General features: G+C 38.5%; 1 protein-coding gene and 1 long non-coding RNA gene across 2 annotated transcripts in view; one reads left to right on the forward strand and one right to left on the reverse strand.

The window, feature by feature from the left end:
• The window catches only part of LOC309839349, a 42,433-nt gene that overhangs the window by 475 nt on the left and 15,080 nt on the right, over positions 1-26,878 (reverse strand). The gene's annotated exons all lie outside the window — the stretch shown is intronic.
• The window catches only part of CTSS (cathepsin S), a 28,028-nt gene continuing 4,369 nt past the window's right edge, over positions 3,220-26,878 (forward strand). The window contains exons 1-7 of the mRNA XM_082681080.1: positions 3,220-3,352; positions 4,312-4,438; positions 7,288-7,410; positions 8,249-8,398; positions 9,941-10,168; positions 11,083-11,248; positions 12,133-12,235. Coding sequence (XP_082537206.1) covers positions 3,327-3,352; positions 4,312-4,438; positions 7,288-7,410; positions 8,249-8,398; positions 9,941-10,168; positions 11,083-11,248; positions 12,133-12,235 — 923 coding nt within the window. The 5' untranslated portion in view covers positions 3,220-3,326. The remainder of the gene's footprint in view (positions 3,353-4,311; positions 4,439-7,287; positions 7,411-8,248; positions 8,399-9,940; positions 10,169-11,082; positions 11,249-12,132; positions 12,236-26,878) is intronic.

Raw genomic sequence — 26,878 nt, forward strand, 5'->3', positions numbered from 1 at the left:
TTTGAGGACATTAAGAAATTATTGTTAATTTATTTTAGATGTAATCATGGTATTGGGGTTTCATTTATTTCAGAGTCTTTATGTTTTAGAGATACACACTGGAATATTTACATCTGAAAGAATCTGATATCTAGTATTTGGTTCAAAATAATCTGGGTAGTGGGAGGGTAAATAAAGCAAGACTGGCCACGTATTGATAATTTTTGAAACAGGATAATGGTCTCACGGGTGTTCATTTTGCTATTACTGCTCCCATTTACCATCACAACAAAAAGAATAAAATACCTAGGAATAAACCTACCTAAGAAGACAAAAGACCTGTATGCAGAAAACTATAAGACACTGATGAAAGAAATTAAAGATGATACCAACAGGTGGAGAGATATACCATGTTCCTGGATTGGAAGAAGCAACATTGTGAAAATGACTATACTACCAAAGCAATCTAAAGATTCAATGCAATCCCTGTCAAACTACCAATGGCACTTTTCACAGAACTAGAACAAAAATTTTTACAATTTGTATGGAAACACAAAAGACCCCGAATAGCCAAAGCAATCTTGAGAAAGAAAAACGGAGCTGGAGGAATCAGACTCCCTGACTTCAGACTATACTACAAAGCCACAGTAATCAAGACAATATGGTACTGGCACAAAAACAGAAATATAGATCAATGGAACAGGATAGAAAACCCAGAGATAAACCCACGCACATATGGTCACCTTATCTTTGAAAGGAGGCAAGAATATACAATGGAGAAAAGACAACCTCTTCAATAAGTGGTGCTGGGAAAACTGGACAGCTACATGTAGAAATTAGAACACTTCCTAACACCATACACAAAAATAAACTCAAAATGGATTAAAGACCTAAATGTAAGGCCAGACACTATAAAACTATTAGAGGAAAACATAGGTAGAACACTCTATGACATAAATCACAGCAAGATCCTTTTTGACCCACCTCCTAGAGAAATGGAAATAAAAACAAACAAATGGGACCTAATGAAACTTCAAAGCTTTTGCACAGCAAAGGAAACCATAAACAAGATGAAAAAGCAACCCTCAGAATGGGAGAAAATATTTGCAAATGAAGCAACTGACAAAGGATTAATCTCCAAAATATACAAGCAGCTCATGGAGCTCAATATCAAAAAAAACAAACAACTCAATCAAAAAATTGGTGCAAGACCTAAGTAGACTTTTCTCCAAAGAAATATACGGATTGCCAACAAACACATGAAAAGATGCTCAACATCACTAATCATTAGAGAAATGCAAATCAAAACCACAATGAGGTATCACCTCACACCAGTCAGAATGGCCATCATCAAAAAATCTACAAACAATAAATGCTGGAGAGGGTATGGAGAAAAGGGAACCTTCTTGCGCTGTTGGTGGGAATGTAAATTGATACAGCCACTATGGAGAACAGTATGGAGATTCCTTAAAGAACTAAAAATAGAACTACCATATGACCCAGCAATCCCACTACTGGGCATACACCCTGAGAAAACCATAATTCAAAAAGAGACATGTACCCCAGTGTTCATTGCAGCACTATTTACAATAGCCAGGACATGGTGCCAACCTAAATGTCCATCGACAGATGAATGGATATAGAAGATGTGGCACATATATACAATGGAATTTTACTCAGCCATAAGAAGAAATGAAATTGAGTTATTTGTAGTGAGGTGGATGGACCTAGAGTCTGTCATACAGAGTGAAGTAAGTCAGAAAGAGAAAAACAAATACCGTATGCTAACACATATATATGGAATCTAAAAAAAAAATGGTTCTGCTAAACCTAGGGGCAGGACAGGAATAAAGACGTAGATGTAGAGAATGGACTTGAGGACACGGGGAGTGGGAAGGGTAAGCTGGGATGAAGTGAGAGCGTGGCATGGACATATATACACTACCAAATGTAAAATAGATAGCTACTTGGAAGCAGCCGCAGAGCACCGGGAGATCAGCTCGATGCTTTGTGACCACCTAGAGGGGTGGGAGGGAGACGCAAGAGGGAGGGGATATGGGGATATATGTATACATATAGCTGATTCACTTTGTTATACAGCAGAAGCTAACACAACATTGTAAAGTAATTATACTCCAATAAAGATGTTAAAAAAATTGTTTTCCATAATAAAAATCTTTTTAAAAAAAAAACTAGATGGGGGACTTCCCTGGTGGTCCAGTGGGTAAGACTCCATGCTCCCAATGCAGGGGACCTGGGTTTAATCCTTGGTCAGGGAACTAGATCCCACATGCATGCCACAACTTAGTTCGCATGTTGCAACTAAGAGTCCGCATGCCTCAACTAAGAGTCCACATGCCGCAATGAAGATCCCGCGCGCCGCAACTAAGACCCAGTGCAGCCAAAATAAATAAATAAATAAATAAAAATCTTTTTAAAAAATGAATAAATAAAAATTTAAAAAGCTAGATGGCTACAAACATGAAAATGTCTGCTACAGGTAAGAATATTCAACATTGTAATGATACTGAGTCTCCACAAATTTATCTATATGTATGTGTATTAAACTTTATTTATAATACATATAGTAATTTAATATAAATATATCAATTTAAATAAAAACTCAGAATTTTTCAGGAAGCTTGATAAACTGATTTTTAAAACTCATATGGAAAAGTTAACAGGCACAAAATGTTAAGACAACTTTGAAAAAGAAGAACAAACATAGGAGTGGCAGGGGTAACTTACCCTATTAGACATCGAGACATATTCAAAGCTATTTTAATTAAAACTGTATTGAAGGGACAATAGATTAAAAAAACAGATCGGTGGGCTCAGAAACTGACCCATGTATAAATGGGAATTCTCACCTGGGTGAGAATTAGACAACAGTAGATCATGGATGAGTTGTGTTAAAAAGAATAAGGTGGATTTTCCTAGGAAATCATGGAGGAAGCTGGGATTTCAGGAACTTAATCCTAATCTCTTCATAGCTAAAGTTTTCCATCTGAAAATTGTTGTTTCTAGGTAAAGTGAATAATCAAAATGATGAAAAATTAAAGGGTAAACATGTACTGGTGTTATTTTGCTGAGCTTTTTCTACTGATCTCCTCTACTGGGGGCTCTTTTTGATGGTTTTCTGCACCTGCTTTATCTCCAAAACTGCAGCAAGAGAGCCAGATGTAGCAAATCTAGTTAGATTTTAAATGAAACTGAAATGAAAGTTCACTTCCTCATTGTGGATACCTCATGTGACAAGTTCCAATTTCTTTTTAAAGTCACTTTAACTGAAGTCTCTTGCTGCCTTTGAAATCTTTGGAGAGAGCCCACCATCAAGCATTCTTAGTATGGGAGCACCTGCTGGTTCTATCATGTACGTACTTTCTGTTCTTTTTCTCCTACTTGGTCCTTAAATCCTTCATTTGTGTTTTTAGCTTACTCTGCCTGCCAGGTTTTACATCGTTTGTTACAGGAAGTAAACTACAAAAATCATTGTTGCTCAATTTGCCTCTTCTTTTTTTGACTAAAAAGAGTCTATTTTTGAAAAGTTAATGTCTGCTTAAACATCTAAAGCCTGAGGCGGACACATAGCTTTCTTTGGAATATAATTTGAAAAGTTACATGGTTAAAAATCCAGCTGTTTTGAATTTTAAAAAGTGGAAAAGAAAGTAGAATCCAGTTTGAGGGAGTTAGTCACTGAATTTCTGTTGAAGTCTCTTTGTATTAAATATACAAGTGGTGTTTTCAAAAGCAGTTAACCTCTTCTTTTGAAATAGATATTTTGATTTTTAGGGGAAAAGAAAGGTTAAAAGGTAAAAATGATCCAAGTATGGGAAAGCAATACACAGGAGTTGTCTTTTAACTATCTCTGAAGGTTGTGGATAGACCAGTTAAGAGGAGCTTGTGTATTCAAAAATTATGAAGATAAACTGATTTTTCAAAGGTATGCCTTCTTCTTAAGGATTTTTTTTTTTTCTGGAAAGGAGGAAAGAGGATTTCCCTTGGTTAGATTTGTTGTCAAATCCTGTCAAGTCCCTGCTTCCTCATCTCCACATCCCCCCAAACTTAGATGTAAATTTGGCTTACCAGATATCAGGAAACTTTTTGAAAATCACTTTTAAAGTGCTACTAAGAATTGGAAGTGGTATTTCAGACAAAAATCTGCATTACTCCCTGTCACTGTATAATCCAGAAAGTTTCCTGCATAATTCTGCTTTGTAATATTCTGTCCCCTTGACAGACTCTGCATTCCTACTTTTTGTTGTGAAAAAAATATGGTCACAATAGATGCAGCTAACAGCTACTCTTCCTATGTTACCTTTCCTTTAACAGAATGAAATGGCTGGTGTGGGTGCTCCTGCTGTGCTCCTCTGTGATGGCACAACAGCACAGAGATTCCACTCTGGATCATCACTGGGATCTCTGGAAGAAAACCTATGGGAAACAATACAAGGAACAGGTAGATGGGCTGCCACTTGAGCAATTTGCTTTTACTCAAGTACCCTACATATTGTGACAAGCAGTGTTTTCAATAAATGTTACACACTCCTCTCTTGCCAGATTCTGTTCTTGGTACTAGAGATACAACAGGAAACAAAATAAAGTTCCTATTGTTTTTTTTAAAAAGTAAATTTATTTCTTTTTGGCTGCGTTGGGGCTTTGTTGCTGTGCACGGGCTTTCTCTAGTTGTGGTGAGTGGGGGCTACCCTTTGTTGCGTTGCGTGGGCTTCTCATTGCGGTGGCTTCTCTTGTTGCAGAGCACGGCTTCTAGGTGCGCAGGCTTCAGTAGTTGTGGCATGTGGGGTCAGTAGTTGTGCCTCACAGGCTCTAGAGCTCAGGCTCAGTAGTTGTGGCGCACGGGCTTAGTTGCTCCGCAGCATGTGGGATCTCTCTGGACCAGTGCTCGAACCTGTGACCCCTGCATTGGCAGGCAGATTCTTAACCACTGCGCCACCAGGGAAGTCCCAAAGTTCCTGTTTTTATGGAGCTTATATCCTAAAAGGAGAGACAGGAAAGAAGTAGAGAAAAATAAAGCAAGGCATGGGGGAGTTGGAAGGGTCCTGTGTGATGGCTGTGAGGGGTTGGGAGTGATTATTTTATACATATGATAGAATGGTCAGGGAAGGCTTCACATATAAGGTGACATTTGAGCAGAGAATGGATAGAAGCCAGGGAGCAAGCAAAGTAGAAAACTGGAGTGAGAGTCCCAGGCCAAGAGGGAAGGAGTGCATGTCTGAGAAGCAAAAAAGGCCTCTTTCAGTCCCTGGCATAGAGAAGCACTGGCAGATATTATTTCTTGACTCTCACTTCCCAGTTTTTACTTTTATTTTTATTTCAAAACATACTTCTTGATTGATTTTAAGATTTTAACCCTGGTGCTTCAAATAACTAAGTCCTATAACTGTATAATATTTCTGAGTTTGTAAGCAAGGATTATATATTTACTTATTTGATGTATGGTTTTTGTATAAAAATGGTCTGAGTTGTTTTCTTAGTACTGATGAATTTCACCCTCACCCACTCCCCTTTAGGACCAGACCTCTAATTTCAGCGTTGACTAGAGTTAGATGTGCAGTTAGCACTACTATTTGGTTAAATGAATATTATCTCACTTTTTAATGATTCTAGTCCATCAGGAGGAATGAAAATGACTTTTGATTAGTATCCTACCATTAAAATGTATCTCAAAGTTCTCTTCTTTTTTTTCTTTCCTATACTTCATTAGATTTATTTTTTCTTTATTTCATTTTTTCCCTCTAGTGGTTTGGAAGTATATCTGTACATGTCCATTACTGGGGTAACAGTAAAATCTTGCTCCAAGACAGAGTGACTGCATCCAGACTTACTACCTAGAGCCAGGGCCTAGGCCTGGGTTCTAATACTCAATGAAATGAGGCAGAAAAGAGTTATTGCTGACTGCTCATTGGGCTACGGCTTGTCGTAAACTCCGGCCTTGGGGGTGGAGGTGAGGGTCGGCGATTCTAGGAGGCACCATGTACATTGCATTCTATGTAAATGAAGCTCCTGGAGGGCAAAAAATCAACAGTCTGAATATGAATTCACTCTGGATAAAATTAGGATAATAGGACCAAAATTATTTTTAAAACTATGTATAATGGAATAACATCTGCATGAATGAACAAGAAATTGTGAAATGTATTAGAAATCCAATTAGAAATCTCAGAAATGAAAAAAATATAGTCATTGAAATAAGAACTCAATTAAAGGGATAAACTCCAGACTGGAAAGAGCTGGATAGAATCAGCAATCTGAAAGATAGTACTGAGGCATTCATCAAGAAGGCAGCACACAAAAATAAAAACGAAAAACTATGAAAATGCAGGTAAAGAGATGAAAGAGAGTTTGTGGCTCCATCTGATGGAATAGTGGAGAAGCAATATTTGAAGAGATACTGGTTGAGAATTTTCCAGATATGAAAAAACATGTTCCTGAGTCCTCCAGTCAAAAGTGCTTTCTGGGCATCCCTGGTGGCACAGTGGTTGAGAGTCCGCCTGCCGATGCAGGGGACACGGGTTCGTGCCCTGGACTGGGAAGATCCGACATGCCACGGAGCAGCTGGGCCCGTGAGCCATGACCGCTGAGCCTGCACGTCCGGAGCCTGTGCTCCACAAGGCCCGCAACAGTGAGAGGCCTGCGTACTGCAAAAAAAAAAAAAAAAAAAAAAAAAGAGCTAGGAATTTATAATCAGCTAAACTATTTTTCAAGAGTGAGGGTAAAAGAGAAAATATATATATATATTTTTTTATTTTTATTTTTTTTGCGGTATGCAGGCCTCTCACTGTTGTGGCCTCTCCCGTTGCGGAGCAACAGGCTCCGGATGCGCAGGCTCAGCGGCCATGGCTCACGGGCCCAGCCGCTCCGCAGCATGTGGGATCTTCCCGGACTGGGGCGCGAACCCGTGTCCCCTGCATCGACAGGCGGACTCTCAACCACTGTGCCACCAGGGAAGCCCAAGAAAATGTTTTTAAAAAACCTATAATCATTAAGTGAGTTTACCACTTACAAAGGATATACTCCAACAAACTGCAACTTCTAAAAAAAACTTTTTAGCAAATTGAGGAAGTTCATTGTGTATATCTAAAATGATATTAATCACCATCAGAGCAATTAAGAGGAAGAGTTAAGATTACTGTGCAATTTTACCAGTTATATTGGATATATTCATTTATTTGTATGCTCCCAAACAGATCCACACTTAATAGAATGGTTCATAATATGTTTATTTTCATTATTGAACACATTTTTGAAGGATTCAGTATAACTATGTTCTTCTTCCTTATATTTTAGAATGAGGAAGTAGCACGGCGTCTCATCTGGGAAAAGAATCTAAAAACTGTGATGCTTCACAATCTAGAGCATTCTATGGGAATGCATTCATATGATCTAGGCATGAACCACCTGGGAGACATGGTAGGTAAATTATAAATAATCCTATTTTCATCTCTGGATAAACAGGATTTCTGTCTCCCCAAAGGCAATTTGAAGGCAAACAACAAAGGAGTGTTTTCTGTATGTGTATAAAATTAGAAAACAGAATTCAAGGACATAAGAATTTGTACAGATTGCTTCTTTGGTCCTACTGTGATCACTTTCCTTAACAAATCCCTTCTTTAAAGGAGTATTTTTAACTCGCAGACCACTGTTACTTTTATTTTTAGTAATTCTAGAAAGCATTGCCTAAAGGCTACTCAAAATATTTTAGAATAAGTTAACATAGTTATGTAAGTCTAAATTTATAATTTAATATGGTCCACTTGCTTTCTTAATGGGGGAGTGTGGGTATTTAATATCACAAATCATCTCCCATTAGTTATTAGATTCTGTTCTACCCTACAAAACTTTTTCACTGTGGCCAAAATTAAGAATCATAGTACCCCTTGGAAAGGAACACCCTAAGTAGATTAAATGCAGGAATCTCTTTTATAATTCTTTCTCACAAGGAAAACCAGTTTAGTCCACTTTTTAGACAACGCTTTTATAAAATTCTGCCTTGCTTTGAACCAAAAATCTGCCTCTCTGTAACCTAGTTTTTATCATTTTCTTCTTCTCCTTCCCAATGCCTAACTGTGATGCCAATGGCAAAGTGTAAGACTAAAGAGACCCAGATAATTCACCTACCAGATAGTTACCTATGTTAGTCACAGCTACCACTTGTTTCTCTCAGTTGTTAAATATATTCACAGTTACAGTTATCAGGATATTGAAAAGAAGGGTATAAGTGAAAGGAGCTATGTATATATCTTTGTAGACCAGTGAAGAAGTGATATCTTTGATGAGTTCCCTGAGAGTTCCCAGCCAATGGCAGAGAAATGTCACTTTCAAGTCAAACCCTAATCAGAAATTGCCTGATTCTCTGGACTGGAGAGAGAAGGGGTGTGTTACTGAAGTGAAATACCAGGTGAGTATTGTCATCCCAGGCCTCTGTACCCCAGATAGAGATCTCTCTTCCTTAAATACTGAGTCTAGCTACATAATCTGGCAGTGAATCTCATAGTCCCTTAGGTTCCTTTCTAAGTATGTTTGCTATTCTTGTCTTCCCAACTACATTGTGAGCTCCTGAAGGGCCAGGACCACATATGATACTTTTTGTATTCCCCACAGTGCTGAGAACATCAAAGGTTAGAGCCATCAATATTAGACTAAGCAAAAAACTGTGAATTAAGCAAGTAGGTCTTTAAGACAGACCTTTAGCGTTCATGCTATCCATCAACTGCACTGGACCCTCCACCAAGCCGATTACTTGAGAAATAGTATCATGTGTGTGAGAGAATTTCAATCAGGAAGTTTACTCCTCCAACTCACTTATGAATTTCAGGGTTGAAGGAGAGGAAAAACTAGAGCTAAGGGTGGCCTGTAAATTGTAGTGGTCAAGTTAATTCATGACTAGGCTTATGTTGTTAGAATAAGAAATATGGACTTTATAAATTTGTTCCTATGTTTTTGTATTTCCTTTAATTTGCTGTAAAAAAAAAAAAAGAAAGAAAGCTACAAAATCCTAAATTAGTTAGGGATATCTAAGGATAAAACACATGTATCACCTTAGAGGTCAGGATAAGGGAAAAGAATCAGTGTCCTGAGCAGCTGCCCCAGCTTGTGACCAAAGAAGAATAGAAAAATTAAGAAGTGAATGATACTGCTAATCTCTTATTCTTTTCCACCTAGATATTTTTCTTTCAACTAGTTTTGGGTTTCTTACTGGAGCTTCCCTAAAACAAAAGTATAAGAAGACCCAATAAACTACATATCTAAGTGTTAACTATAAATAATTTAATGAGATCCTTTCTCTGGGTGCTTGCATTTTAGGGGGTGATTTTGCTTTGACCAAAGGCAAATTGAATTTGCTTCCTTCCACTAGAGAGCAGAGTGGGATGAGGTGGAGAGAGAGAGAACAATTATGATGTGGCTTAGAACACTCTGCACCTTTTTAAACTAAAGCAACTTTGTGTTTTTCTGTTTGTTTATGCTTCCCTGTAAAATATCTTATGACCAAAAAAATTCTATAGCTAAAAATGTCTGGAAAATGCTAACCTTATGTTTCAGGCATTATTTGGCAGAAGGAAGAGTATTTTAGGTCAAGGGAATCATCCCAGTTCCTCTCAAAAATCACTTTACTATTAGCATTTATCTCCCTTACTATGGGGTGAAAATAGCTGGGATTTGGTACATGCTCAGTAAGTACTGTTTCTTAATATATTTGAATATGGCAATTATGCTCTGAGCTCAGCCATTCGTAAATATTTATTAAGGTTAGACCTTGCCCAGAGAACAATCAAGTATTTGGTCTTCATTGCCATGGCCTAAGGGAAGAGGAAACTGTAGTGGGGGGAGCTCTTCCTGGATCTGCTGAAAGTGCTGTCATGTTGGGAGTTGCCCAGTTTGTGTTATGGAGGTCATCCTTACTGACTCTGTGATTGCCCTTGTGACTTTGTCTCTGTTTTAGGGCGCTTGTGGTGCTTGTTGGGCTTTCAGTGCTGTGGGAGCCCTGGAAGCACAAGTGAAGCTGAAAACAGGAAAGCTGGTGTCCCTGAGTGCACAGAACCTGGTGGATTGCTCAACTGAAAAATATGGGAATAAAGGCTGCAATGGTGGCTTCATGACAGAGGCTTTCCAATATATCATTGATAACAACGGCATCGATTCAGAAGCTTCCTATCCCTACAAAGCCATGGTGTGCCACAAACAAACTTTTTGTGCCGCCCCTTGACCTCATGCTATCCCTCCAACTCACTGTACTAAACTTATCACCAAGCCAATTGCTTGAGAAGCAGTGCTGCTTGGTGTGTGTGTGTGTGTGTGTGTGTGTGTGTGTGTGTGTGTGTGTGTGTGTGTGTGTGTGTGTGTGTGTGTGTGTGTGTGTGTGTGTGTGTATGAGAGAGAGAGAGAGAGAGAGAGAGAGAGAGAGAGACTGAACCTCCATCAAGAATTCCTAAATTCTCAAGAGTTCTCTTTCTTATGCAGCAGCCTACTTAATTTATCAGTGGCACAATGATTTTTAAACAAGCAAGCAGAGTTCATGATTAAAAATAGATTTTCAGGGACTTCCATGGTCTAGTGGTTGAGAATCCGCCTGCCGATGCAGGGGACACGGGTTCGTGCCCCGGTCCGGGAAGATCCCACATGCCGCGGAGCGGCTGGGCCCGTGAGCCATGGCCACAGAGCCCGCGCGTCCAGAGCCTGTGCTCCGCAACGGGAGAGGCCACAACAGTGAGAGGCCCGCGTACCCCCCAAAAAAAATTTAAAAAAAAAGATCTTAAAGCTCTAGTCTCGAGTCTTGATGTAGTATGCCCCTAACAATCCCCTTAGAGTCTGAGAGACATTACCCTGGCAAATTTGCACATATGAAGATGTATACAATTTAAAGCAATAGAACGGTTCTGTATTTCCTCTTTTATTGGTGAAACATAGAACTATTAGGGTTTGGAAGATTTTATGTTTCTTTCTTTAAAAGGAAGAAGGATCCTTAGACACTTGAAAAGACTAAATGAGGAAAGAAAGCATATTTGAAATCCAGACTTAGGATACTGTCGATTTATAAAGGAAGTTGAAGTATACTTCTTTATCTGATTTATCCTTTTCCCACAGGATGAAAAGTGCCAGTATGATGCAAAAAATCGAGCTGCCACATGTTCAAGGTATATTGAACTTCCCTTCGGCAGTGAAGATGCCTTAAAAGAAGCTGTGGCCATCAAAGGACCTGTGTCTGTTGCTGTAGATGCACGCCATTCTTCTTTCTTCCTCTACAGAAGTGGTAAAAATCCAGACATGTTATCCTCATGCTCTATACTGCCCTTGCACCATAAGAAAGAATATTCTTCTTCCCCATCACTATGTCTCTGGATGCTTAGATTAGGTTAAATGGAATCCTCCACCTCATATCATTTCATATACATATTTTTATACCCAGTTCTAATTAGTAAAGTAACAGTTGTCAAAATTTACTAAGAGTACAGGCCAGGTACTATGCTAAATTCTTTCTGTGCATTATCTCATTTAATCCTTACAATAGCCCTATTTTACAGATGAAAAAATTAAGTCTTAGGTTAACTTGCCTAAAGTCATACAGTCTGCAAGCGGTCAGTTGGAATTAGAAACCGTGCTGCCTGACTCCAGAGCCTGAGCTCCTAGCTGCTGTAGCCGCTGTGGAGTGTAGGTACAACACAGTAGTGTACAAGGAGGGCGCCCACTAAGGGTAGAGAATTGTATTAGACAAACTAGAAGGTTATCATCTTTTTTTTTTTTTTTAAACCTCACCTTAAAGATCATTTAATTTAGTAAAGGATGACAATGTATAGAACAAACAATTTAGGAATATATACATAGAAATACAACAATATAAGTTAAAAAATAATCAGGAAAAGGTGGCAGTTCATCAAAGAAGATTTCTGAGGGAGCTGTGATTAGACTGATGCCAAACTTGGCTAAACAAACAAACAGACAAACAAAGCAACAACAACAAAAAAACCCTGACAAATACAGCATTGATGGCAAAGAATCATGAACTCTAAATAGTTTAAATGTGAGAGTATATGTTCCTGACATATACCCAAAACAGTCTAATAAAATAGCATTTTCAAATGTCCTTCATTGCCACACATCACTTACTCTTGTTCTCTACCCATATTTTATTCTCAGGTGTCTACTATGACCCCTTGTGTACTCAGACTGTGAATCATGGTGTACTGGTGATTGGATATGGTAACCTTAACGGGAAAGACTACTGGCTTGTGAAAAACAGGTACTCACACTTTAATGTATATTTAAGTAAAATCAGGAATTTGAGGGAACCTCAACCAATGCTTTCTTGTGATTATGATGATCATCATCATGATACTGAAAATGGTGAATATTTATAGCTTCTTATAAAGTGACATTTTAAATTACTCAGAATTCTTCACTTCCTATTCTGCAGTCAGCTCTTGGTTTTCATGATTTATCTTCTACAATACTTCTCTGATCATTCCTTGTTGGTCTCCTTTATGAATACCCATTCCTCTGCTTAGCCCCCAGTTGTTGGTCTTTCCTCCAGGGCTCCATCCTCTGCCCATTACTCTTCTTATTCTACATCTTTCTTGGATACAATCATTCCATTCTTATGATTTCAGCTATAACTATATGCTGATGGCTTTCAAATCTCTAGCTCTAGCTCTGACCTCTGCCCTGAACTTCAGACTTATTTATCTGGACACTTGCACTTCCACGTATCTTAGTTTCTCCAAACTCAGCATGTCCAGGGAACCCAGTGCCCTCCCTACCATTTCGTTCCTTCTCAGAACTTCCCATCTCACTAAAAAGCAACACCACACAACATAGTTACCCAATTAGGTACTATGGATTTGTCTTAGATCCTCCAGATCCAATCAAGCAACAAGTCAAACTAATTTTACCTCATATCTGTCCTTGATTCTGCCCCCTCTCCATTTCTTCTATTATTGCTCTAGTTGAGACATCTCTTGCCTGGACTCTCCCTGTAGCCATCTAACTGGTCTCCTTTACTCTTTCTTTTTCTTTTTAATTAAAAAAATATTTCATTATTTTACACAATTTTTAAAGGTTACTTTCCATTTACAGTTATTACAAAATATTGGCTATATTCCCTGGCTTGTACAATACACCCTTGAGCCTATCTTACACCCAATACTTAGTACTGCCCACTCCCCCACCCTGCCACTGGTAACCACTACTTTGTTCTCTATATCTATGAGTCTGCTTCTTTTATGTTATACTCACTAGTTTATTGTATTTTTTAGATTCTACATATAAGCCATATCATACAGTATTTATTTTTCTGTCTGCCTTATTTCATTTAGCATAATGTCCTCCAAGTCCATCCACGTTGCTGCAAATGGCATAATTTTCATTCTTTTTTATGGCTGAGTGGTATTCCATTATATATATACCACATCTTCTTTATCCATTCATCTGTTGATGGACACTTACGTTGTTTCCATATCTTGGCTGTTATAAATAATGCTGCTATGAACATTCGGGTGCATGTATCTTTTTGAATTAGTGTTTTGGTTTTGGTTTTGGATATATACCCAGGTCTCCTTTACTCTTTGTTTGTTTTTTTTTTACGGTACGCGGGCCTCTCACTGTTGTAGCCTCTCCTGTTGTGGAGCACAGGCTCCGGACGCGCAGGCTCAGCGGCCATGGTTCACGGGCCCAGCCGCTCCGTGGCATGTGGGATCTTCCCGGACCGGGGCACAAACCCGTGTCCCCTGCATCGGCAGGCGGTCTCTCAACCACTGCGCCACCAGGGAAGCCCTCCTTTACTCTTAAATCTGTCTTTTATACTGCTTCCAATCTGGTTTGTCTAAAATATAAGTCTGGGCTTATACCTCTTATACTTAGTACCATTCATTGTGAGATGAATGTTCCCTAGTAGAAAAGATGAGTCGCCTATGTCTGGTCCCTACCTGTCTTGCCAGCCTCAATTCCTGGCACTTGTCTCACATTTTTCATTCTAGTTATATTGAAACATACACAGTTATAGTTCCCATACATATCATTTTACCTTTAATATCTTCATATCTTGGTTATGCTGGCCCCTCTGCCTGAAACATCCTTTCTCCTCACTTGGTTTATTCCTCCTTTCCCTTCAAAACCAGCTCAGGCATTATCTATACCAGAAAGTTTTCCCTAAATTCTTGGGCTAGGCAAAATGTCTTTTTTTCTATGCTCCTAAAATATCCTATGCATACTGGAATATTTTACACATTATATTTAAATTGTATGTTCACCTAACTGTCACTCCACTATTCTGTATGTGCCTTTGGGGCAGAGATTATGTCTTGTCTTTGAATCCTCAGCACAGTATGTGGCACCTAACAGCCCCTCAATACATGAATTAGCTGACATCCATAAAACCCACAAACAAAAGTAATGTAGCTTTCAGAGGGAAAAAAAGAGGGAATGTGAAGAGTTGAGAATTAAACGTGTCTCCTTGTATTAGTTTCCAAGTTTCTCCTTGTATTAGTTTTCCAGGGCTCCCATAACAAAATATCACAAACTGAGTGGCTTAAACAACAGAAATTTATTGTCTCACAGCTCTAGAGGCTAGAAGTCAGAAGGGCTGTGACTTTCCTCTAGCTTCTGAAGTTTTGCTGGCAATCTTTGGCTTTCCTTGGCTTGTAGAAGCATCACCTGATCTCTGCCTTCATTTCCACATGACATTCTCCCTGGTGCATGTGTATTTCTGTCCAATGTTCTCTTTTTATAAGACTGGTCATATTGGATTAGGGCCCACCCTAATGACCTGTTCTTGGCTAATTATATCTGCAATGCTTCTATTTCCAAATAAGGTCACATTCTGAAGTACTGGGGGTTAGGGTTCCAACATATTAATTTGGAAGGGACATAATTCAACCCATAACCCCCCTCAAATCTTTACTGGAAGTACCTAGTCTACAAATCATAAATAAACAAACAAAAAGGTACTTTCTTATCTTTTTCATGTTGTGGCCCACAAAGATTATAATATTTGCATGGCCCATTGGGAACGTAGTTGAGGTGATTAATATCTTGGTTCATTTATAACCCATTCACAGTACTGATCAGCTTGGGTCTAGACCGGTGATAACTTTTTAAAATGGAGCAATACTTTCACTTATATATATATATCTTGTTTACTCCCTACAGTAGGTATTGTAAATCCTCTTCTCTATTGAAGTTTCTTCTTGAAGATTATATATCTTTTAGGGTTTTAATTCAAAACCTCTTCTTAGCACTTACTAATTTAACAAGCATTTTCTAAGCATCTACAATGTGACAGACATTATCTAGTCCTTGGAAATACAAAAATTAATGAGAAATCATCCTATCCTGTAAGGGCTCACAGTCCACTTGGGAATTAGATATCTTTAAGCAATAAAATACAACACATCATGGTATAATATGTCTAAATGGCTATGGGGCCATAGAGGAGATGCCTAACTGCCTAAAGCTCCAGAGAGAAGGCACTACTTGCACCAAGTTTTCAGATGAATGGAACTGCTCATGTGTTGGAGGAGGGAAGTAAGTTGCCCAATGAACCAAAAAGGATATGCAATGGCACAGAAATGTGAGAGACTTCTCTGCTTTATAAACTCTCTACTGCATTTAGTTCTATGATATCTATGACATATCACTTTCCTGGCTTGTTTTGCTATATCAGCTTTAGCCTCATTTCTTAGGTTATTTTCTTCCACCTGTCCCTTACACTCTAGCTCTAGCCATGCCAAAGCAAACTCCTCTGATCCTTGAGCTTCATCTATCACCATTATGTGCATTATACCCAGTTCACAATTTCTAAAAATTACCTTTCTACTAAGCAACAGACTTCTATGTCCAACTTCCAACTTTAGCTCTTCTTTAAAAATCAAAATTCCCCACCCACCTGCCCTACTTCCACTTACAACACACACACACTCACACACACACACACACACACACATTCTCTCTCTGTCTCACTCAACAAATCTAAAATCAAATTCCCCCTCTCTGTATCCCAACTTGCCCTAAATCCCCCATCCACAAAAATGATTTCAGAGTAAGTTCAAGGAAAAATTATTCTCTATTTTGAGTAATACATCATCATCTTCAGATCATCAAAGCCTTGGTATCATCTTGGGCTCTTCCTTCTCTCCCTAAACCCACACAGCCCTGTCCTTTAGGCCTCTGAATCATACTTTATATGTATTTTCTCTTTTCCATTCCTAATGACATTAATTCAGATTCTCTTCTCACCCAGCTATGGAAGTATCTTCTTAAAATATGTATCATCCAAACCCAAGGTCAAAATTCTAAACAGTCTACCATTTTCATCAAAATAAAGTCCAAACTCCTGGCCAGGCATTCAAGGGTCTCCACTAGGTAGCTTCCAACGTAGCCGTTTACACTTTTCGTCCACTGTATTCTCATGTACCCATACTCACACTCTGGCCACAGCAAACTACTTTCTCATCATTCTTTAAGTTTAGAGACACTTAGCTATTTCTTTTTTCTTCTATTTTTTTCTAATGATATTTTATTTAATTAATTAATTAATTTTTGGCTGCATTGGGTCTTCGTTGCTGTGCATGGGCTTTCTCTAGTTGCGGCGAGCGGGGGCTGCTCTTTGTGTGGTGCACGGGCTTCTCACTGTGGTGGCTTCTCTTGTTGTGGAGCATGGACTCTAGGTGCAGGCTTCAGTAGTTGTGGCACAAGGGCTCAGTAGTTGTGGCTCGTGGGCTCTAGAGCACAGGTTCAGTAATTGTGGCGCACGGGCTTAGTTGCTCCAAGGCATGTGGGATCTTCCCAGACCAGGGCTCGAACCCGTGTCCCCTGCATTGACAGGCATTTCACCACCAGGAAAGCCCTACTTAGCTATTTCTAATTTGTTACTTGTGCCGTTTCATCTTTCTGAAATGCCCTTAAAGCCCATTGCTGCCTACAGAAACCCCACTGTCTGTGATGAAATGGGCACCCTTATACATTCTGGTGGAAGAGTAAAGTTTTACAATCCTTCTTGAAAGCAGTTTGATAATATGAATCAAGAACTTTTTAAGTGTTCATATTCTTCATCCAATTATTTCCATTTCTTGGAATCTATATGAAGAAAATAATCCTAATTTGGGGCAATCTTCACACCTGACTTATGTAAATTGTATAGCATTCTTCTCCTTTAATAGTGAAAACTAGTAAGCAACCAAAAATGCCTAACAATAGAAATAGTGTTAAATAAATTATGACATAATCATTCCATGTGTTAGAAATTGTATTTATTCAGACCATTATTAATAACCTAATAAAATACTTGGAATATATGTTTAAATGAAAAAATACATATAAATACAACATTTATATACAGTATAAGTATTAAGTTTAAAATAGTATACATCATTTCTCTGATATATGTTATACTAAAGGACCAGAAGGAATTATACCAAATGTTAATAATGGTTGTCTTTGGGACCTCCCTGTTAGTCCAGTGGTTAAGACTCCGCACTTCCACTGCAGGGGGCATGGGTTTGATCCCTGGTCAGGGAACTAAGATCCCACATGCCACAGCTTGGCCAAAAAAAAAAAAAATCTAGGATCCCACCTGCCCCGCGGCACAGCAAGAAAAAACAAAACAAAAAAACAAAGGTTGTCTTTGTCTGCCTATACGTATTTTCAAAATTGTCTTTAACAAACCACTTATTACTTTTAAAATGAAAAAAACCTTAAAAATCCTTAAAATATCATTAAAATCCTATTCATTCTTCAAAAAAATACCTACCTCAAATGCTGTCTCTTCCATACCCCATTCATTTACTCAGAATTGTTTCTCTAACTTCTAAGCTTTAGCAATGCTTTATAAATTCTATTATAGCATTTAACAAATTGTACCTTCTGTTATAGCTATTTCTATAAATCATGTTCCATTCACTAAAATATAAACTCCTCAAAGGTAGAACAGTCTCTTTTGTATCTTTGTTCATACACTGATTCAACAAACATATATTAGTACCTACCATGTGCCAAGCACAGTGCTAGGCAATGAAAAATACAGCCTTCCTATCATCCTTCAAGATACTCACAGTTTAGTACATAGAGTCAAGGAAACAGGTGTGTGCATGTACAGACAATTGCAATAGAATGTAATAAATGCTAAGATGGAGGTATGCATCCATTGCAGTGGAAGCACAGAATAAGAGTACCTGGCATAGCCTGGGGAGTCTGGGAGAGCCTTTTAGCCAGATTATTTGATTGAATCTTGAAGGATGAGAAAGAAATAACCAGACGAAAAAGGGCAATCAGAACAGAGGAAGGTAAATGTGACAAAGTCTAGAACTGAGAGAAAGTAAATGAGTTAAGGGAACTGCATGTTCTTTTATAAAGGTAGTAGTATAAGAAGCCTATTAGAGAGAGACGTGGGTTAGGAAGGGAACAAATTATGAACGACCACAGCGATCCTGGCACTAAATCCCAGCAAGGACAGGTTGGATATGGTCATGAATTCCAGGCTCCACAGAGGTTGACTCAAGCAAAACCCTCTTATATTATCAAACTTGTTCTTAATGATCTCTTAAAAGGTTAGATTCTATGTCATTCCAGTGCTACCAAGTTAACCTTAAGTAAAAGAATGTGGAGTCTTCCTCTATTTGGCCTCTTCTTTTTTATCTTCCTTTTGTTTACACTTAATCTTTTTGGTATATATATAACAATGATCCAATGTCCCTGAATTTTTCTCCCTTTCTGGACATGGGTATTTAGCTTCTTTTTATAATACAGTATAGCATAGCAAGTAAAAGCATTTACTTTGAAGCCAGGCAGAACTTGCTTAGAATCCTAGCTCCTTTACTGTCCATGTGACCTTAGGCAAGTTATTTAATATCTTTAACTTTCAATTTTCCCATTTGTAAAATGGGAATAATAGTTTCAATATTACTATAAGGATTTAACAAGATAATGTATGTAAAACACTTAGCACATAGTGTCTGGCACATAATATGTCCAATAAATCATAGTTATTATTTTTATTATTATTCCTCCTTTGAAGCTGTATAAAGAGAATACAATCTAATGCAGAAAACTATGCCCTTAGTAATATCCCAACAATAAGTGCAGCTAGAAGTTTTACAGAATGCTTTCAGAATGTCTAGCACATAGGCAAATGATTTAATACCAAGCATAACTGAGTAAAAATTATTTTATGGGGACCAAAATAATGCAAAATACCTTATTATACAACCCTCTGATGGTTTGACTTAATTCAGGAATAAAACTAGAGCATCTAAGTGAGGAACGATGAACTACATATTTTTCAGGGACATCTCCCTAAATATTAGGCAGTAGAGATTTTGAGGTTAAACTATCTGAGAAGATCCTTAAGTATTTGGATAGTCTATGTTTCACTGATGAGCAGATCTATAAATTTAGAAAGCTAGCTGAGCTAGAGATACAACTGCTATGTACTTAGAAAAGTTTAGGAGCCTAAACTTGGTCAGAAGGCTACCCCAGTCTAAGGAACTGCCCACAAGATGGGCCAAGATTGTCTTTGCAAAAAAAAGGGAGGAGTTTAATTTAACATACAGATCAATGAGTAATGAAGGTTCCACAGTTACTGGGCATGAGACAACTTTGGCCTGAGGAAAAAATATTAAAGGTATTAACTATGTGCCCATTAGAACCTTAAACTCACACACACACACACACACACACATGCATGCAAACACAAATACACATTCATGCATGCAAACACACACACCAAAAAACTAAGTAAGCACCCAGGACACCTTTAAGCAATATCTGGTGAACTCTCTAAAATAAACAGTTGCAAAATAGATGGGCCTCTAGGTCATGCGGTAAGTTGATGGATTGAGTTGGGGGTGGGTACAGAAATGACTCTTCTTCATCCATAAGTGGCATTAAGTTATTAAAATATAAGTTAGAAGAAAGAACATATTCCATTTTCCTTCACTGAAAACTGTTGAATGATCTTTCAAGAGAGCCTGATTTTTTTTTTTTTTTTTTGGCTGTGTTGGGTCTTTGTTGCTGCACGCGGCCTTTTCTCTAGTTGTGGCGAGCGGGGGCTACTCTTCGCTGGGGTGAGCGGGCTTCTCATTGCAGTGGCTTCTCTTGTTGCGGAGCACGGGCTCTATGTGCGCAGGCTTCAGTAGTTGCGGCACGTGGGCTCAGTAGTTGTGGTTCACAGGCTCTAGAGCGCAGGCTCAGTAGTTGTGGCGCACGGGCTTAGTTGCTCGGCGGCATGTGGGATCTTCCCAGACCAGGGCTGGAACCTGTGTCCCCTGCATTGGCAGGTGGATTCTTTTTTTTTCTTAATTTTTAAATTTAATTGTATTTATTTTTTTATACAGCAGGTTCTTATTAGTCATCAGTTTTATACACATCAGTGTATACATGTCAATCCAAATCGCCCAATTCATCACACCACCACCACCACCCCCTGCCGCTTTCCCCCTTTGGTGTCCATATGTTTGTTCTCTACATCTGTGTCTCAACTTCTGCCCTGCAAACCAGTTCATCTGTACCATTTTCCTTGGTTACACATACATGTGTTAATATACGGTATTTGTTTTTCTCTTTCTGACTTACTTCACTCTGTATGACAGTCTCTAGATCCATCCACGTCTAAACAAATGACTCAATTTCGTTCCTTTTTATGGCTGAGTAGTATTCCATTGTATATATGTACCACATCTTCTTTATCCATGCATCTGTTGATGGGCATCTAGGTTGCTTCCATGACCTGGCTATTGTAAACAGTGCTGCAATGAACATTGGGGTGCATGTGTCTTTTTGAATTATGGTTTTCTCTGGGTATATGCCCAGTAGTGGGATTGCTGGATCATATGATAATTCTATTTTTAGTTTTTTAAGGAACCTCCATGCTGTTCTCCAGAGTGGCTGTATCAATTTACATCCCCACCAACAGTGCAAGAGGGTTCCCTTTTCTCCACACCCTCTCCAGCATTTGTTGTTTGTAGATTTTCTGATGATGCCCATTCTAACTGGTGTGAGGTGATACCTCATTGTAGTTTTGATTTGAATTTCTCTAATAATTAGTGATGTTGAGCAGCTTTTCATGTGCTTCTTGGCCATCTGTATGTCTTCTTTGGTGAAATGTCTATTTAGCTCTTCTGCCCATTTTTGGATTGGGTTGTTTGTTTTTTAATATTGAGCTGCACAAACTGTTTATATATTTTGGAGATAAATGCTTTGTCCGTTGATTCGTTTGCAAATATTTTCTCCCATTCTGAGGGTTGTCTTTCGTCTTGTTTATGGTTTCCTTTGCTGTGCAAAAGCTTTTTTTCTTTTCTTTTTTTTTAAAGTGAATCACGCTGTATGGACACAGCAGGGTTTTTTTGTTTCTTTTGTTGTTGTTTTTTTTAAGAAGATGTTGTGGGTAGGAGTTTATTAATTTATTTATTTATATTTGCTGTGTTCAGTCTTCATTTCTGTGCGAGGGCTTTCTCTAGTTGTGGCAAGTGGGGGCCACTCTTCATCGCGGTGCGCGGGCCTCCCACTATCGCAGCCTCTCTTGTTGCAGAGCACAGGCTCCTGACGCGCAGGCTCAGTAGTTGTGGCTCACGGGCCTAGTTGCTCCGCGGCATGTGGGATCCTCCCAGACCAGGGCTCGAACCCATGTCCCCTGCATTAGCAGGCAGACTCTCACCCACTGTGCCACGAGGGAAGCCCCAGTGCAAAAGCTTTTAAGTTTCATTAGGTCCCACTTGTTTATTTTTGTTTTTATTTCCATTACTCTAGGAGGTGGACCAAAAAAAGATCTTGCTGTGTTTTATGTCAAAGAATGTTCTTCCTATGTTTTCCTCTAAGAGTTTTATAGTGTCTGGTCTTACATTTATATCTTAATCCATTTTGAGTTTATTTTTGTGTATGGTGTTAGGGAGTGTCCTAATTTCATTCTTTACATGTAGCTGTCCAGTTTTCCCAGCACCACTTATTGAAGAGACTGTCTTTTCTCCATTGTATATCCTTGCCTCCTTTGTCATAGATTAATTGACCATAGGTGCATGGGTTTATCTCTGGGCTTTCTATCTTGTTCCATTGATATATGTTTCTGTTTTTGTGCCAATACCATATTGTCTTGATTACTGTAGCTTTGTAGTATAGTCTGAAGTCAGGGAGTCTGATTCCTCCAGCTCCATTTTTCTTTCTCAAGATTGCTTTGGCTATTCGGGGTCTTTTGTGTCTCCATACAAATTTTAAGATTTTTTGTTCTAGTTCCGTAAAAAATGCCATTGGTAATTTGATAGGGATTGCATTGAATCTGTAGATTGCTTTGGGTAATATAGTCATTTTCACAATATTGATTCTTCCAATCCAAGAACATGGTATATATCTCTCCATCTGTTGGTATCATCTTTAATTTCTTTCGTCAGTGTCTTATAGTTTTCTGCATAGAGGTCTTTTGTCTCCCTAGCTAGGTTTATTCCTAGGTATTTTATTCTTATTGTTGCAATGGTAAATAGGAGTGTTTCCTTAATTTCTCTTTCAGAGTTTTCATCATTAGTGTATAGGAATGCAAGAGATTTCTGTGCATTAATTTTGCATCCTGCAACTTTACCAAATTCATTGATTAGCTCTAGTAGTTTTCTGGTGGCATCTTAAGGATTCGCTATGTATAGTATCATATCATCTGCAAACAGTGACAGTTTTACTTCTTCTTTTCCAAGTTGTATTCCTTTTGTTTCTTTTTCTTCTGTGATTGCTGTGGCTAGGACTTCCAAAACTATGTTGAATAATAGTGGTGAGAGTGGACATCCTTGTCTCATTCCTGATCTTAGAGGAAATGCTTTCAGTTTTTCACCATTGAGAATGATGTTTGCTGTGGGTTTGTCGTATATGCCCTTTATTATGTTGGGGTAGGTTCCCTCTATGCCCACTTTCTGGAGAGTTTTCTTCATAAATCAGTGTTGAATTTTGTCAAAAGCTTTTTCTGCATCTATTGAGATGATCATATGTTGTTTTTTTTTTTTTTGCGGTACACGGGCCTCTCACTGTTGCGGCCTCTCCTGTTGCGGAGCACAGGCTCCGGACGCGCAGACTCAGCGGCCATGGCTCACGGGCCCAGCCGCTCTGCAGCATGTGGGATCTTCCCGGACCGGGGCAGAACCCGTGTCCCCAGCATGAGCAGGCAGACTCTCAACCACTGCACCACCAGGGAAGCCCGATCATATGGTTTTTATTCTTCAATTTGTTAATATGGGGTATCACATTGATTGATTTGTGTATATTGAAGAATCCTTGCATCCCTGGGATAAATCCCACTTGATCATGGTGTATGATCCTTTCAATGTGTTGTTGGATTCTGTTTGCTAGTATTTTGTTGAGGATTTTTGCATCTATATTCATCAGTGATATTGGTCTGTAATTTTCTTTTTTTGTAGTATCTTTGTCTGCTTTTGGTATCAGGGTGATGGTGGCCTCATAGAATGTGTTTGGGAGTGTGCCTTCCTCTGCAATTTTTTGGAAGAGTTTGAGAAGGATGGGTGTTAGCTCTTCTCTAAATGTTTGATAGAATTCACCTGTGAAACCATCTAGTCCTGGACTTTTCTTTGTTGGAAGATTTTTAATCACAGTTTCAATTTCATTACTTGTGATTGGTCTGTTCATATTTTCTGTTTCTTCTGGTTCAGTCTAGGAAGGTTATACCTTTCTAAGAATTTGTCCATTTCTTTCAGGTTGTCCATTTTATTGGCATAGAGTTGCTTGTAGTAGTCTCTTAGGATGCTTTGTATTTCTGTGGTGTCTGTTGTAATTTCTCCTTTTTCATTTCTAACTTTATTGATTTGAGTCCTCTCCCTCTTTTCTTGATGAGTCTGGCTAATAGTTTATCAATTTTGTTTATCTTTTCAAAGAACCAGCTTTTAGTTTTATTGATCTTTGCTATTGCGTTCTTTGTTTCTATTTCATTTATTTCTGCTCTGATCTTTATGATTTCTTTCCTTCTGCTAACTTTGGGTTTTGTTTGTTCTTCTCTCTCTAGTTCCTTTAGGTGTAAGGTTAGATTGTTTATTTGAGGTTTTTCTTGTTTCTTGAGGTAGGCTTGTATAGCTATAAATTTTCCTCTTAGAACTGCTCTTGCCACATCCCATAGGTTTTGGATCATCGTGTTTTCATTGTCAGTTGTCTCTAGGTATTTTTTGATTTCCTCTTTGATTTCTTCAGTGATCTCTTGGTTATTTAGTAACGTATTGTTTAGCCTCTATGTGTTTGTGTTTTTTTACATTTTTCTCCCTGTAATTCATGTCTAATCTCATAGTGTTGTGGTCAGAAAAGATGCTTGATATGATTTCAATTTTCTTAAATTTACTGAGGCTTGATTTGTGACCCAAGATGTGATCTCTCCTGGAGAATGTTCCATGCACACTTGAGAAGAAAGTGTAATCTGCTGTTTTTGAATGGAATGTCCTATAAATATCAATTAAATCTACCTGGTCTATTGTGTCATTTAAAGCTTCTGTTTCCTTATTTATTTTCATTTTGGATGATCTGTCCATTGGTGTAAGTGAGGTGTTAAAGTCCCCCACTATTATTGTGTTACTGTTGATTTCCTCTTTTAGAGCTGTTAGCAGTTGCCTTATGTATTGAGGTGCTCCTATGTTGGGTGCATATATATTTATCATTGTTATATCTTGTTCTTGGATTGATCCCTTGATCACTATGTAGTGTCCTTCCTTGTCTCTTGTAACATTCATTATTTTAAAGTCTATGTTATCTGATATGAGTATTGCTACTCTAGCTTTCTTTTGATTTCCATTTGCATGGAATATCTTTTTCCATCCCTTCACTTTCAGTCTGTATGTGTCCCTAGGTCTGAAGTGGGTCTCTTGTAGACAGTATATAGATGGGTCTTGTTTTTGTATCCATTCAGCAAGCCTGTGTCTTTTGGTTTGAGCATTTAATCCATTCACGTTTAAGGTAATTATTGATAGGTATGTTCCTATGACCATTTTCTTAATTGTTTTGGGTTTGTTTTTGTAGGTCTTTTTCTTTTCTTGTGTTTCCCACTTAGAGAAGTTCCTTTAGCATTTGTTATAGAGCTGGTTTGGTGGCGCTGAATTCTCTTAGCTTTTGCTTGTCTGTGAAGATTTTGATTTCTCCATCAAATCTGAATAAGATCCTTGACAGGTAGAGTAATCTTGGTTGTAGTTTCTTCCCTTTCATCACTTTAAATATGTCATGCCACTCCCTTCTGGCTTGTAGAGTTTCTGCTGAGAAATCAGCTGTTAACCTTATGGGAGTTTCCTTGTATGTTATTTGTCATTTTTCCCTTGCTGCTTTCAATAATTTTTCTTTGTCTTTAATTTTTGCTAATTTGATTACTATGTGTCTCGGTGTGTTTCTCCTTGGGTTTATCCTGTATGGGACTCACTGCGCTTCCTGGACTTGGGTGGCTATTTCCTTTCCCATGTTAGGGAAGTTTTTGACTATAATCTCTTCAAATATTTTCTTGGGTCCTTTCTCTCTCTCTTCTCCTTCTGGGACCCCTATAATGTGAATGTTGTTGCAATTAATGTTGTCCCAGAGGTCTCTTAGGCTGTCTTCATTTCTTTTCATTCTTTTTTCTTTATTCTGTTCTGCAGCAGTGAATTCCACCATTCTGTCTTCCAGGTCACTTATCCGTTCTTCTGCCTCAGTTATTCTGCTATTGATACCTTCTAGTGTAGTTTTCATTTCAGTTATTGCATTGTTCATCTCTGTTTGTTTGTTCTTTAATTCTTCTAGGTCTTTGTTAAACATTTCTTGCATCTTCTCGATCTTTGCCTCCATTCTGTTTCCAAGGTCCTGGATCATCTTCACTATCATTGTTCTGAATTCTTTTTCTGGAAGGTTTCCTATCTCCACTTCATTTAGTTGTTTTTCTGGGGTTTTATCTTGTTCCTTCATCTGGTACATAGCCTTCTGCCTTTTCATCTTGTCTATCTTTCTGTGAATGTGGTTTTTGTTCCACAGGCTGCAGGATTGTAGTTCTTCTTGCTTCTTCTCGCCCTGTAGTCTACTAGTGTTGGAGGGTCTCCTGCAGAGGCAGGGGGTGGCTGTGGCTCACCGCAGGGACAAGGACACTGGCAGCAGAAGTTCTGGGAAGTACTCCTTGGCGTGAGCCCTCCCAGAGTCTGGCAGGTGGATTCTTAACCACTGTGCCACCAGGGAAGCCTGAGCCTGATCCTAAAGTAGAGTTAGGGTAAATGTTTTATACTAAACATTGTAGGAATTTATATTAAATTAATACATACTGCCTCTTCTCCATGGAATCTAAGGCTGAAAAAATGATGTAAAAAGAAAAAAGTTATAGCCTAGTGGTTTTCCTTAGAGATTTCTCTATAAAGAGATTAAGAATGTGCATATTGGTTTATAACTCAGAACAGGTATTTATTACACCACTTCACTGAAATCACTCTTGCCTAGATTGCCACTCACTTCCATCTTGCCTCATTAAACAGTTTTCAAAGTCTCACCTTACCTGTCCTCTTAACATTTGATATATAATTACTCTCTCCTTTCGGAAACACTCTTTATTCGACTTTCAGGGGACCACATTTTCCTGGTTTTCTTCCTGCTCTACTTACTTCTCAGTCTCCTGAGTTCCTTAGTTCCTTTTATTACTTCTTGCTTATAAATATTAGACTTCCCCAGGCCTCAGTTCCCCCTCTCTCTAGGCTCACTCCTTAAGTAATCTCATTTAGTCTCATGGTTTTAAACACCAGGTATGTGCTGATGACTCTCACCTTTGTATCTTTAGCCCTAATCTCTCCCCTGAGCTCCAGATTCCATGTCCAGCAGTCTACCAGCTGTGTGTCTATAGGTCTCTTTAACTTAACATGTTCAAAATAGAACTCTTGACTCCCTGCTACTGCCCCAATTTTCCCCATCTTAGTAAATGCCAACAGCA

The sequence above is a fragment of the Grampus griseus genome (assembly GCF_964374135.1).
Source record: "Grampus griseus genome assembly, chromosome: 1".
NCBI classification, from domain to species: Eukaryota; Metazoa; Chordata; class Mammalia; order Artiodactyla; family Delphinidae; genus Grampus; species Grampus griseus.